Genomic DNA, 14,317 nt, shown 5'->3' with positions numbered 1-14,317 from the left:
AAGTTTCAGTCACTGGTTTGTCTGGTCCGGACACCTATTAATTGTAGGCCTACATGACATATCTAGGACCACTAAATAAGTGGTCTGCTGACTGTTAAAACCCTTGAGGATCCGGGTTACAATAGGTCTTCAGCAACCCATGCTTGCTGTAAGTGGCAACTATGCTTGTCATAAGAGGCATCTTAACAGGATCAGGTGGACAGCCTGGTTGACTTATTGTTGATACATGTCATCGTATCCCAATTGCGTAGATCGATGTTCATGATGTCAATCACTGGATTGTCTGGTCCAGATTTGATTATTTACAGACCACCACCATATGGCTGGAATATTTCTGTGTGAGGCTTTTAGCAACAATTAAACAACATAAAACAATATTCACTTGCTCACTCATACACATTATAAGCATGTAAAGGCATATAATGCCATCTAGTTCTTTATGATGTACAACATTAATCTTATATCTTTTGTTTGTTCAGGCGAGTCTTTATGACATCATCCATAAAAATATGGACAAGATAAAGAAGCCTCGTAATGCCAATGCTGACAACCTCTATTGACCAACTTACTAGACATAGGCTGGACACCTTGAACAATATTCTCAAGTGTGGGCTGATACATAATTATTCGTGTCTGCCAGTCATACGACAGGACAACTGGCAAAGACAGAGACATCAAACAGTGCAGAGTCGGATATTTTCATGGCATACTATCAGTATTCCTTCAAGAAAAAAGACAAAAATTTAACTCAAATTCTTGATCACAGTGTTGATACAGGCACAGGTTTTGGAATGTAATGAACTATCTATGAGATCCAAACTCCTTGTACACATTCCAGGAAGTGCAGAGGATATTTCACCAGAAATAATAACATAATTGTTCTTTTGAGAGAAGTCTTCTACCGTAATGGGTTTTGACAAAATTACAAATAAGATTTTGTCATACCAGTGTTGTGTCACACATTTGGGATACATATGCACTGGGTAATTTTTTCAGTCATCTGATGCACACATGGTATTGTCGAGAAAGGGAGGAGAATGTCAGCTGTCACTGTCTGTGAAAGTGAAGGGGGTACTTGTCAAGCAATGTTATGTTATACCTTTCATCTTCCTGTAACCATGATGGTAATGTACAACTGTTTTAGCATTTACAAATTTGTATGTCTTGTTAAAACATTTCTCTACGGAGAGTTTTAAACTTTAAGTTCTACATTTTGGTATTTGGTTCTTGTTTTAACAGGTTTTACAACAAGGAAATACTTTAAACAAGTTTGTGACAGTTAAATATGTTCTTTTATGCTTGAAACCTTATGAATAGGCAAAACATTGGTAGAAGAATGATGGTGAATCCCAAACTTGATGAAACAGTCAATACATGTATTCATAAAGTGTTTTTCTTCTGTGATTTCTAAGACTAAGATATATATTTTTGTTACCAAAATGACAATGATAGCATTATTTTGGAAATATGTATTTAGTTCATTGGCAACCAATTGCTTAAAGGTTATTCCCGAAGAGCAACCTAGGCTTTAGGGTAAAAAGTTAAAGAAGACCTACTAAGACCTAGAAAGTCATCCACAGAAATTCATGTTGCTACTTTCAGAGATGCTAGCTTGCCCTCTTATTGGCCTTTTAGCACAACTTTCATACTTCTTTGGGCAAACTGTGCTAGTTTTGTTTGATATATAACAAAAACAAATGCACGGGGAATCTGGATAATGCTGACCTATTCGGCATGGCTTTTTAGAAATGTACTTTCACCAAAATCAGTGAGTCATTGCACTCCATATTCTGACTCCTGAATATTTCTGGCATCTTCCCTGGTGTTCAACAAATAGACTTAGGAAACTGAAATCAGACCTCTACTTATTTGCCCAATGTGGCAGGTCAGACTGGTGATAATGGATGGTTTCCAGGGGGTCATCAAGGCGTGGGATCCGCCATCCTTGATGGAAAGAAATTTGCTGAAAGGTCAGATTAGCATGTTCATGGTTAATGCATTATTGCATTTCCAATAACACTGTCCATATTCTCACTTTATCAAAAAGTAAATAGCTTTCATCTTATCTTGATACAAAATCTCAGGCCTCCAAGCCACTCACCCTCCACCAGAATATTAAATGGTCAGTCCCTAAGTACAACTTTTGGGACAACAGATTTTTCTGTTTTGATCTTTTTTTTATATATATATCTGCAAGTAAAATTATATCTGTGATGCATTCACATTATCATCAGATCTTGTACTAGATATGATATCTCCCATCATAACTCTCTGCATGAATGTCTGATGACATCTCTATGGAAGGTTGCATCGGGTGAACTTTGACCAATCAATCTGAATGAAGGATGCATGGGCTCTTGAGCCAATAAGATTTGCCTTCATTTCTTTACCACCTTGATTTTGAATTCTGTATTTCTACAAAAGAAGACACACATTGAGCACAAATATTCCTTTAATGGTATTTCCTTGATGGTGTGGAGGCCATGTCATTCATGACCAATCTTCAGATTTTCATGCAGAGAGGTATTGTATTGGAGTAAAAGATCTGATTTAAATGAGATTGATCTGTGATGTTAACTGATACAGTGGATAGTATCTCCTAAGGTTTGATATTTCAAGAACAGATACTGATTTTGGTATTTTTGGGAGTTGAGAACAGTTTGAAATGTTTTTTTCTTTCTTTATGGCCTCACCAGCGAAAATGACTTGAAGGTTTTCTTGTTACTGTTGAAATTATAGCTCTTCCTTTGTTGGCAGATAATTTTCATGTACCTATCATACATTCTCTTAAGGACATCTGTATGTTTAGGATCTGGGGTATATTGTAAACAAATAATTTGTTAAAAAACATTTGAAAATTCAAATTCGGGCTCCAGTTTTACCCAAAACATTTCTTCTCTGGATAATGTGGAATAAAAACATCTTGGCTCCTCCTTTCAGACCTAAAATGTGTCCTTGAAACCATGGAAAAAGGAAATTTTGTGCCTCTTGCAGGATTTGTACATGCTGACAATGCTCCATCATATGTAATAAAGTTTGACATTGCCAAATGACTCATAGTTTCGTATACAGTATTCTGTCAGGTATTGTTTATACATATATCGTAACAGGGGCAAAGGTGGTCCAGTTGTATAAGGCACCACAATTCGCTGTGCAGAGTTGCACCCCAAGTCATGCCAGAAACTCTACCTTTATTAGTTTAGTATACAGTTTTGCACCCATAATGGCATCCTAGATCTCTCCCCCAGCTTGCAAAAAGTGGAAGATTCATGATTTAGGGAGACCTCATCCTGCATGCTGGAAGTGGAGGGACAACGCCTGCATTGAAAAGACTTGTTGCGAGTTGTGCTCCTCCCTATCAACATTGGCCTTTGATCACTAAGGCTAGCAGGAAAGAGGCAGCAAGGAAGATCGCTGATGTCATATTCATTGTTATTACATTCAAGGGCAAACATATCGGGGTTTATAAAAATCATATGTGCCCTATGGTCATATCACATCACGAGACAATGTGTTGTTTCCGTCATTCGGAAGGCATTGTTGACGTCATTCGAATCTTATTGATATTCGGAATGACGTCCCACTACAAATGACGTCATTGCTGATGATTGTTGATGTCATCCAACAAATTGTGGTTCCACTGCTGTTGTGACTTGCTGTCCTTATTGACCTTTTTCACACTTTCGCCATCTTGGATCGAAAACGAGGCTTGGAGAGCATAGCTCCATGCAGTGAGAGTCGCATCAGCTCATAGGGAACAGACAGCATGTTGTGCATTTCACTGATGGACATTTTAAACAAACAAAAAATTTTATCCTCTGTATCTAATACGGAAGATAATTCACATTAAATCATGAGGTCCAACTAAAATATGCCAGTAATACACTGGAATTAGCATTTTGCTCTCAGGATCCCGGAAGTGAATCGAAAGGTGCATTTCGAGAAATGTATTTCAGAATTACATTGTTTTATCATAACCTCGTCAGCATATAGGTACAATGTGACAGTACATTCAATGACAGAAGTTTTGTATCGTAAATAAACCGCATAACATGAAACACGTCAGTGTACTTTTGCAAAATTGCTCAGTCAATGCGTGGCTTGGCGAGCTCTAGATCAAGATTGAGATCATGTTTATTTCACATTTCATAGTGGTGTTTGCTGCCCAACGCACTATCTTTTTGCCATGAGTCCAGTTGACAAAAGACACTTTTTCTGCTAAGATTTTCATTTTAACATATTACAATGTTAATTATAAACATAATTCGTGTGTCAAAATAAATTTTCAGAAGGGGCGATAACTCTATTCAGTGTGTACAATGACAGATGATACTTTCAAACATCACTTACTTAACTGATTATTGCCGATTGAGATTGCACCGTGCACGACAAAAGTAATAATGTGTGAACTGTTTAAAATAAGTTAAAAGGAAACTAAAAAATCATAAATATAAAAAATGTGTGAAACTGAAGAAATATAAGAATTGATACTACCAACTTCTTGAACACCCTCACCTAATCCTGTATGATGATATGTAATTGTATATCAAAAGGAAGCTACTAATACATTTATCCTGAAATATAGTTTGAAAATGTCTTGATCAGATATGAGTACAGATAAAATAACAAAAGATAAAAAGGAATCAACATCAATTGGTAATCAAGCCAAGATAAAATATATGTATCAGTACAAATTATGTTGATGGAACAATCTGGATTTCTCCTATTTAACAAAGAAAAACAAACCAAAATTTTCATATCTTTATTTCTCACAATATAAGTTTTCAAAACTTAACATGGACTGGGTCTCTTTGTCAGTCAAAAGCACCTAATTAAATTCCAGGAGAAAACAAATGGTACAATGTGCTTTTTTCAGTGTCCGATAAATATTGGCCATGTTGATTTGTGAGTGAATAAGGCTTTTCACTTCCTCGTCCTATTTAAGTGAAATGTGACAGGAAGCACATTTGTTAATTAAATGATTATGGCTTTTCACTTCCTCGTCCTTTGACAGGACGCACATTGTAACCATTGTGTTACTGTCAGCAGAAAGCTCCTCCAGACATCCATCACCGGATACTAGTACATCATTGTGTTGACTCGCTGGCCTGAAATGAATAATTCAATAATATTGTAATAATATTCCTACATCAATAACATTTTTTATAAACAATGCATATTCACCTTCTCTCAAAATATTGCTTATTTAGAAAACAACATTCTTCTGAAATAGAGAAGTTTAAGGAAACTTAATCACAGTGTGTAACATTACATGCTACTTAAGAACAATCTTGAAAGAATCAATTCATCTGAAATGTCGAAAACACAAACAGTATATTCTTTGTAAACAGTAAACTCAACAGATGCATCAATTTAATGACAGTGTACTACAGCTCTTTATATCAATGTCACACAGAAATTCACTCTTGTTTTAATGAAACACGTTTTGATATTTGTATTACCGGTATGTATTTAATCATGAAATACTTTGTTTAGTCTGACCATGTTGAAAACATACTTTTGCTGAAGTGAAAATCAGGTGAAATATCACGTTTTGTCACACCTACAGTCAGTCTGCCTCATTGGCACTATGGTTTTCTGAGTAAGGTCATGAGGATCACAAAGAAAATATAAGACTTGAATTTATTTTGTCAAATGCAATGTTTATCCCTTCATGTGGTTTACTAAAGTTGATATCTTGACTTGAAAATATTAGGGCGGTTGGGTAGCCTAGTGGTTAAAGCGTTAGCTCGTCACGCCGAACACCCGTGTTCGATTCCCGACATGGGTACAATGTGTGAAGCCCATTTCTGGTGTCCCCCGCCGTGATATTGCTGGAATATTGCTAAAAGCGGCGTAAAACTCACTCACTCACTCACTTGAAAATATTAACTTTGTCAGATCACAAGATGAAATATTATTAAACATATTTTATTGTCCAAAAAGACAAAGGGCAGCACTTATTACCGCCTTCTCCCTATATACAGTTATACATAATATTGCATAATGAAAATGAACAATTTACAGTTGAAGCTTCACATTGTGGAAACATAGTGCGCAATATATATACAGTGCTCATATGAAGGATATGTACAATGTGCTGGAAAGTGAAGACAGTGTGCATCTCATACATATCCTAATATTATACATTTTAGTGTTGAATATAGATTTAACAATATTAATGAATAACAGTTTGGAAACAATAATATGCTAGCTACTGATTCTGTTAGTCGTTTCTATAAATTTGTGTACAGACAAGAATATTTTTGTATTCAGGAAAACATCTAAGTTTGGATCACCAAAAAGAATACTATGCAGAGTTTTTTGCCCTCCAAGATTATCGATAGCTATCAGTAATGTCTCCCTAAAATCATCATATAAGGTACATTCGAAGAAGAAATGGAATGAATTTTTTAAAGGAGCATGCTATACAAGGAGAATGAGATAAATTCATGCTATCATCGTTATTTGACAAGGAAAACAAATTTCTTCTATGTATTTATATTTTTTTATTTTTTTCGTTTTGATTGAATTATAAAAAAAATATCAAAATGATCACACCACTTGACTTGATTGAAATAAACTAAAGTTCTAAAGATTGTTAACAATGGTAAAATCTTACACCATAACAATATAATTATTGCAAAATGACACAGTAAGCACAACTATATTCTTATATATAAATTGATATGATTAATAATCAATAATACATGGCAAGTGCTTGCACAAAAGAAATCTTTTTGTTTTAAAAGTTTCGAAACATGTTTGTGGACATAAAACCAGATGGGTTTCACAATTAAACAAAGGGAATAAATGAGTTATGATTGCAATACGCATGGGAATTAAAAATAATTCTTTTGATACTTTAAAATTTTAGTAATGTCAATATCAATTTATGCATTTGAAATATTTGAATACAAACTGTTAAAGAGTTATCTGTTTCTGTAAATTATATAAAGATCACATGTAGATTGAACATTTACTGGACATTAATTAGTTGGGTTTGTGTTCATTTCATGACATGATTAAATTGGTACAGTAAAGTAAATATCATTTTGATAGAAATATTAATTGTAAGCAAAATTGCAGATCAAACTGTACTCTACTTTAAATATTTACAAACCCTTGATGTAATAATTCAGTTGAAATATTACACCTCATGCTATCTAATCTGTCAACATTGACAATCAAAATATCAACTGTTCACAATCACAACAGCACAAGTAGATCGAGAGGTGTAATATTTTATTGGAATGCATTTGAGTCCATTACAATTTACATCGAATACGCAACTGATGCAAACTTCTGATTTGTTACGATTGTAAATTCTCAGTAGGTTACAATTTGATACATTATATCAACATATCAATTTAGTTAGTTTCTGACATATATCTAGGTCAAAAGGTCAATATTTCGACTTCAAATACAACCCGCAAAGTTATTTAAACTCACAATAAATAGTTTGGCTTAATGGTGTGTAAACAATGAATTATTCTTTACAAGATTTCAGTAGCATTTGTATTAAGTCTGTTGACCTACCATAAACTGCACTGGGAGTTACCAGGTGGTCATGGATATTTTAAATTGAAATCACAACAGAACGGCAACTCAAATTTATATCGATAAGGAGACCAGATAACAGTAGAATAGTTTGTCAATAAGAATAATGTTCAATACTTACGATAAATGTACCGGGATGGTTAAATTGTCGCAGTTTGTCCCGATTGCGTGCCTTGTTGACATATCCATTTGTTTCATGTGCTATCCAGCCTTCACCTTCTGCTCTCCAAGCCTCGCTTTCAAACCGGAAGTTGAGAAGTGTGAAAAAGGTCAATAGGTAAACACTAATATGAAGACTTGTTCGGTAATAAATAAAACATTATATTCCTGTTCATGTCATACTATGTTTATGACACTCTTTGATATAATCTCCTTCCAGTGCTCTGCTGACTGAAACGTCTAAGACTCCCATTCAAACCAGCACTGCTCCTGCCTTATCCTTAGGCCTGTTGGAGCAGGTGATAATAATGCAGATTACCATGATGGAATCACTATTCTATTCTATGCCTGGCAGCTATATCCACACCAGCCTGGTTCCCTGGGTATGCTGCGCTGGTGCTACACTGACCCAGGCAATGACTGCACAATGGCCGCCTCCACTAGACGAACAAACATGGCGAACACGCCATGTATTTACTATAGGAAAGATGTAGAACTGGTGGTTAAACAATTTTCGTAGCATTTTCATGAATGCTTTTGCAATGCATATGTCACGAAAATAATGTCCGTTGTTACTTTTAGTGAAGGAAAACGACCACGTCAATGAAATACCGTTAGCATCTTTTTTTTGGAAAATCTGATTACGCAGATGTCGCCGATTTTGCCCCGTAAAATAAAGATGCTAACACCTTTCGGATTGAAAAAACCCAACTGTTAATGGATGACGTCACATGAACTTTAATCTACTGTCAACTGCCCTGGGAGACCACTAGAGGCAGGGCCCACCTTTCACTATGGTGTATTCTGACTATGATGTGATAAAGGAAGAGTATTCGCAAGAATTACCCTTCAATATCCGTCAATTTGAAATTTTCGCGGATTCAACGCAAGCGTATGAAAGAAAATTATTGTGACAGTTGTGGCCCAGAAACAATACAATACAATGGAGATTAACAATTGGGATTAGCATCTTTAAAATAACGGCAATTGAGTGTTTCAAGGTATATAGATGTCATGGCAATGGGGTAATTATCCTTTGGAATTAAATGTTTATTCAGACAATGGTTGTCGTAAATCAGTCGCTATGACAATGCTAAGCATCACTATGGGCGCTAAAGTGAATTTTGTTTCATAGTTGTTAAACGCCGCACTCAGCAATATTCCAGCTGAGTTTGGACCAGACAGCGATTAACACCATGAGCAACGATTCACGCAATTGGGATACGATGATATGCATCAACCAAGTCACCTTTTCCCGCAAGCATGGGTTGCCGAGGAGCTATTCTTACCCTCTAGGCATCACTAGGGCGCTACTATGAGTAATGTATGTTGATGAGACAATCTTTATTTTCCAAATACAGAAATATTGTAACACGCAGAGCAATAAAGTGTTGCACTCAAGTGCACCCACATGTGGTTTCACATGACTATCCACGCAAGGAAACGTACACCGATCTTCCCGCCGGTGTAGGAGGCCCAACTCAATCCCAGGCTCAAATCACGTCAGAGTGACTTTGGGCCTAGTTTGAGATCACTATTGTGTGTTTTGAGCCCAAATGTCTCCCCGGGCTCAAATCACTCAGCGTGGTATTTCAAATATCAACTGATTAGCTTCATTGAAATCACAGGGACTCGTTATTGGTCAGTAAAAAAAATATATATATACCCACTATATGTAAGTATATAAAAAAATATACCCCCCTATATGTAAGTAGAGATTTTATCCACTTACATATAGGGGTATATAATTTTATTTACTGACCAATAACGAGTCCCTGTGAATAAGTGAGTGAGTGAGTTGGGTTTAACGCCGCTTTTAACAGTATTCCAGTTATATCGCGTCGTGTCAGCTTAATGTTGGAGGAAAGCCCGAAGAGATGCAGGTCTCAGACGTTTACCGCTTCGGTGAAACCCACGAGCACGGGTATGGCGCTGACAAACCTAGAAACATAATCGGGGTGAGAACCGGATTCGAACCTACAATCGCCCAGGGGACGCAACTCTGCACAGCGAAGTGCGGCGCATTAGACGACTGGGCCAGCCGTGCCCCCTCCCCCTGACTATAAAAGTCCAGCTTCCACACTTGCCGAACTAGGCTCGAATTCCGGAGTTACATTTTGGCTGGACTATGATCCTCCCCTGTGTCCGTGATCCTCCCCGTGTCTGTGATCCTCCCCTGTGTCTGTGATCCTCCCCTGTGTCTGTGATCCTCCCGTGTGTCAGTGATCGTCCCCTGTGTCTGTGATCCTCCACTGTGTCTTTCATCCTCCCCTGTGTCTGTGATCGTCCCCTGTGTCTGTGATCCTCCCATGTGTCTGTTATCCTCCACTGTGTCTTTCATCCTCCCGTGTGTCTGTGATCCTACCCTGTGTCTGTGATCCTTCCGTGTGTCTGTGATCCTCCACTGTGTCTTTCATCCTCCCGTGTGTCTGTGATCCTCCCCTGTGTCTGTGATCCTTCCGTGTGTCTGTTATCCTCCACTGTGTCTTTCATCCTCCCGTGTGTCTGTGATCCTCCGCTGTGTCCGCGATCCTTCCGTGTCTATGATCCTCCGCTGCAACTATGATCCTTCCGTGTCTGTGATCCATCCGTGTGTCTATGATCCTCCCTGTGTCTGTGATCCTCCCCTGTGTCTGTGACCCTCCCCTGTGTCTGTGATCCTCCCCTGTGTCTGTGACCCTCTCCTGTGTCTGTGATCCTCCCCTGTGTCTGTGATCATCCCGTGTGTCTGTGATCCTCCCCTGTGTCTGTGATCCTCCCCTGTGTCTGTGATCATCCCGTGTGTCTGTGATCCTCCCGTGTGTCAGTGATCGTCCCCTGTGTCTGTGATCATCCCGTGTGTCTGTGACCCTCCCCTGTGTCTGTGATCCTCCCCTGTGTCTGTGATCCTCCCCTGTGTCTGTGATCCTCCCCTGTGTCTGTGATCATCCCGTGTGTCTGTGATCCTCCCGTGTGTCAGTGATCGTCCCCTGTGTCTGATCATCCCGTGTGTCTGTGATCCTCCCCTGTGTCTGTGATCCTCCCCTGTGTCTGTGACCCTCCCCTGTGTCTGTGATCCTCCCCTGTGTCTGTGACCCTCCCCTGTGTCTGTGATCCTCCCCTGTGTCTGTGATCATCCCGTGTGTCTGTGATCCTCCCCTGTGTCTATGATCCTCCCCTGTGTCTGTGATACTCCCCTGTGTCTGTGACCCTCCCCTGTGTCTGTGATCCTCCCCTGTGTCTGTGATCCTCCCCTATGTCTGTGATCATCCCGTGTGTCTGTGATCCTCCCCTGTGTCTTAGAGCTTCCCCTGTTTGTACATCCTTTTCATGGAATCACAACATCCAGGTCCTGCCATGGCCCTCTAGGTCTCTAGATTTAAACCCGTCGAACATTTATTGGATAACGACTGCGAGTACGTCTGCAACAGCCACAAAGTCTATGAACGTTGGCATAAACACTGCAGAGTGGCTGAACGCTCCTCAGTCCACAATTCGGGATCTGATTACTTCAATGGGACGACGATGCCAGTCCGTTTTGTGCTTTAATGGTGGCCATACAAGATAATGAGAACAGATGACCTTCACCTTGAAAATCTACTCATCCATGTGTGCCATATGGGACCTGGGTCAATTACAAAGATGTGTGCCAGTTTTCAACAATCGATTACCAGCTGTTTATTCAATCATTTCTATTTCCAATACATTTTGGCCACGGGCCTTTGTGCACAAAAGTTGAGTACAGACATGTTTTAAACATTCAGTTTCGCATTTCTCACTTCATTTGCATAATATAGATATTTTGCTATATTTGTAATAATATATGTAACTGGTGATGACAGTAGCATATAAAATTAATGAACGTTAGGATGACAATAGAACTTTGCTTTGAGATATAGTTGCCGTAACTTGACATACGATGAACACATTAGCAGGAAGTGGTACTAGGTTTCAACGCAGTCTAATTTACAAAGTTTGCATTTTCTTAAATCTCTTGGAATTTTATAATGACGTCCATTCTCAATTTCCAAAGCATGTCAACTCAGTCTTAATCTCGTGAGGGTTGTTTTCATACTTTGCGAATTTAAGAATGACAAATAAGGTTCACATTTAACACAGGTTTTAAAACATGCATAATATGACATTTTTGAACCTGCAAAGACATTCGCTATGCCAGATCTGCTAAAAATTGTCTTTTAAACGTTGTTACATATTAAGAAAAACCTTTCTGTTTCCATACATTTGAAACATCACCGAACCCAAGTTTACAAAGACAATTCTTCATCATAAAGGCACAACACAATGTAGCACTTTCTTGGTAAACGGAAGTCTGGCATCTTTAGTATGTTCAGCCAATATTTCACACATCTGGTCAAAGCATATACACGAATAGGGTATCTGCCACACTCGCCCAAAACAGCATTGTTTGATGCAGATCATTTTAAATCCAAAAACCGTTTGCAAGCATATACATGCAGTTTCCATTTTTTCAACATTTTCAAACCCCCAGACCTCGGCACCACACAGAAGCACTTGAATGATCTTCGCATCGAAAATGTGGAAGTAGAAATCTGGTGAAAAAGGTTGTAGCGAATGTATACCTCTCAGGATAGTTATCCATACCCATTTCGCCCGCAGGGCAATCTTATCAAGAGTTTTAGACCAGTTAGGCCTATTATTAAAATACAAACCCAAGTAATTAAAGCCGCAAACAACTTTAACCCTTTTCCCTTTCTAAAACCACTTTTCGCAACGTGACAAACAACCACCATTTTTAAATACAACAACTTTGGTCTTAGACATATGAACTGACATTTTCCGAGTGTTACAAAAGTTCTCAAGGACGCTTAGTTTCTTCTGAAGGTTAGAAACACTATCACCAACGAGTATCAAATCATCTCCAAATAGAAGTAACAGGATGTGGATAATGTCTGGACGGAGCTGTACACCAAACGAACACTCCTCTTCCACCTCAAGAACTATTTCGTTTATAAAGAACTTGAACAAAAAAGGGTCAAAGTACACAGCCTTGCTTGACACCTAAAAGGGCAATCGAATGCCCCAGACATACGATTGTTTGACCTTACACATGCTTTAACGTCCTTGTCGATTGAGTGCAATATTCTACCCATTTTTGTACTTAATCCATGTTTATAAAACAGACACCAAAGAAGGTTACGGTGTATGGAATCGAACGCATTAGAGAGGTCAATAAAAGCGGCGTAAAACTTACCCCCTTTACGTAAAAGGAATCGTTGTACAAGAACATTAAGGACAAACCAGTTATCTACAGTGGAATACCCCTTCCGAAAGCCTGACTGGCATTCAGAAATAACACAAAGTGTGTCTGCCCAGAAAACTAATCTCTTGCATAGAATTGAAGTGGATACTTTGCTAAGGACACTCAGAAGGCTTATGGCTCGATAGTTATCTGGAACTGTTTGGCGATGATATATTCATCATGAATGTCGCACGAAGTTTATAAGTCCATAAGTACTTATAGTGTACCTGATTATCCGCAAAAGCATCTCCCTTATGACGAATGCTCACACAGACTGGTAAATTATTACTTTCTGAACGGGACATAAAGTCAAATTCTGCTATATGTTGAAATATATCTGTTGATGCTAACGCATAGTCTATGACGCTGCATCCCAAATGTCCTATGAAAGTGAAGTCGCCCCAACCCTTACATTAATAATATGGATGTCCAGAACTTGTCGAACTTGGTTAAAAGGTTGGTATAATGTTCATCCCCTTCCGGACCGCCTCCGTGGTCTAGTGGTAGAGCGTCCGCCCGGAGAGCGGAAGGTCCTGGGTTCGATCCCCAGCCGCGTCATACCAAAAGACGTTAAAAGATGGTACTTGTTGTTACCCTGTTTGGCGCTCGGCATTAAGGGGCTAAAACAAGGACTGGACGGCTCGGAGTCAGTATACAGTGTCTGAGTGGGGTCTTCATGTTAAACTGCGGCATGGTATCTCAGTGTGCTAGCACTATAAATCGGCATCAGTCCGGACTAGTACAAGCAGCCACACACACACACACATACACGTGCATGCACGTCGCTATATAAGTGCAATAACCTTGGACGCGACGTTAAACCCCATTTCACCTCACCCCGAACAATGAAATAGAAACATCTGGATACTTTTCCAACACACTAAGTAATAAGTTCAAAAGTAACTCTACACCATTGCGTATTTGTCATCATACCATGACGAGCATTGTAGATATCGCTGCAATGAAATTGTCATTGTTACCATCAAATGGCATCACTAATGGCTCTGCTACTGAAGCTGTTAGCAGTACTTTTTACAATTACGTCACTTCTTATTACTTTCTACAAACTGAAAAAGTTGGAAGAATGATGTTGGATGGTAAATACAATCTCACCCTCGTGTCTTTTGATATCAAATCTATCAACACTCTGAGCCTTTACACTTTTATCAACTCGTGTGGATATATTCGATATCACAAAAAACTCGGGTGAGATTCTCTATGTATAAATAAATTATTACAAGATTATACACTTCCACGCACCTACACTTACTTTGACAATCCATATTAGCCGCACAGATTTCTTTTGAGGTACCATGCGTCAATTCTACGCTGGTATGT

The 14,317-nt window shown here is 38.7% G+C and overlaps 1 protein-coding gene and 1 long non-coding RNA gene across 5 annotated transcripts in view; one reads left to right on the top strand and one right to left on the bottom strand.

Moving 5' to 3' along the window:
• LOC124112109 (proteasome activator complex subunit 3-like) overlaps positions 1-3,050 on the top strand; it is a 39,798-nt gene extending 36,748 nt beyond the window's left edge. For all 4 annotated transcript variants that reach the window (XM_046472079.2, XM_046472078.2, XM_046472077.2 and 1 more), the window contains exon 10: positions 480-3,050. In XM_046472079.2, coding sequence (XP_046328035.1) covers positions 480-560 — 81 coding nt within the window. In that variant the 3' untranslated portion in view covers positions 561-3,050. The remainder of the gene's footprint in view (positions 1-479) is intronic.
• A 1,788-nt stretch (positions 3,051-4,838) lies between these two features.
• LOC125377797 lies at positions 4,839-14,268 on the bottom strand. Its single transcript, XR_007219819.1, has 3 exons — positions 14,250-14,268; positions 7,682-7,796; positions 4,839-5,108 (listed from the first exon to the last, which is right to left on the bottom strand). It is a non-coding gene; the product is annotated as an uncharacterized LOC125377797 (long non-coding RNA).
• Positions 14,269-14,317: the final 49 nt, after the last annotated feature.

This window comes from Haliotis rufescens, unplaced genomic scaffold (assembly GCF_023055435.1).
Source record: "Haliotis rufescens isolate VD_foot unplaced genomic scaffold, xgHalRufe1.0.p SCAF_10, whole genome shotgun sequence".
Taxonomy (NCBI): domain Eukaryota; kingdom Metazoa; phylum Mollusca; class Gastropoda; order Lepetellida; family Haliotidae; genus Haliotis; species Haliotis rufescens.
Note: the sequence above shows the minus strand (reverse complement) of the source record. Positions and strands in the feature narration are given on the sequence as shown.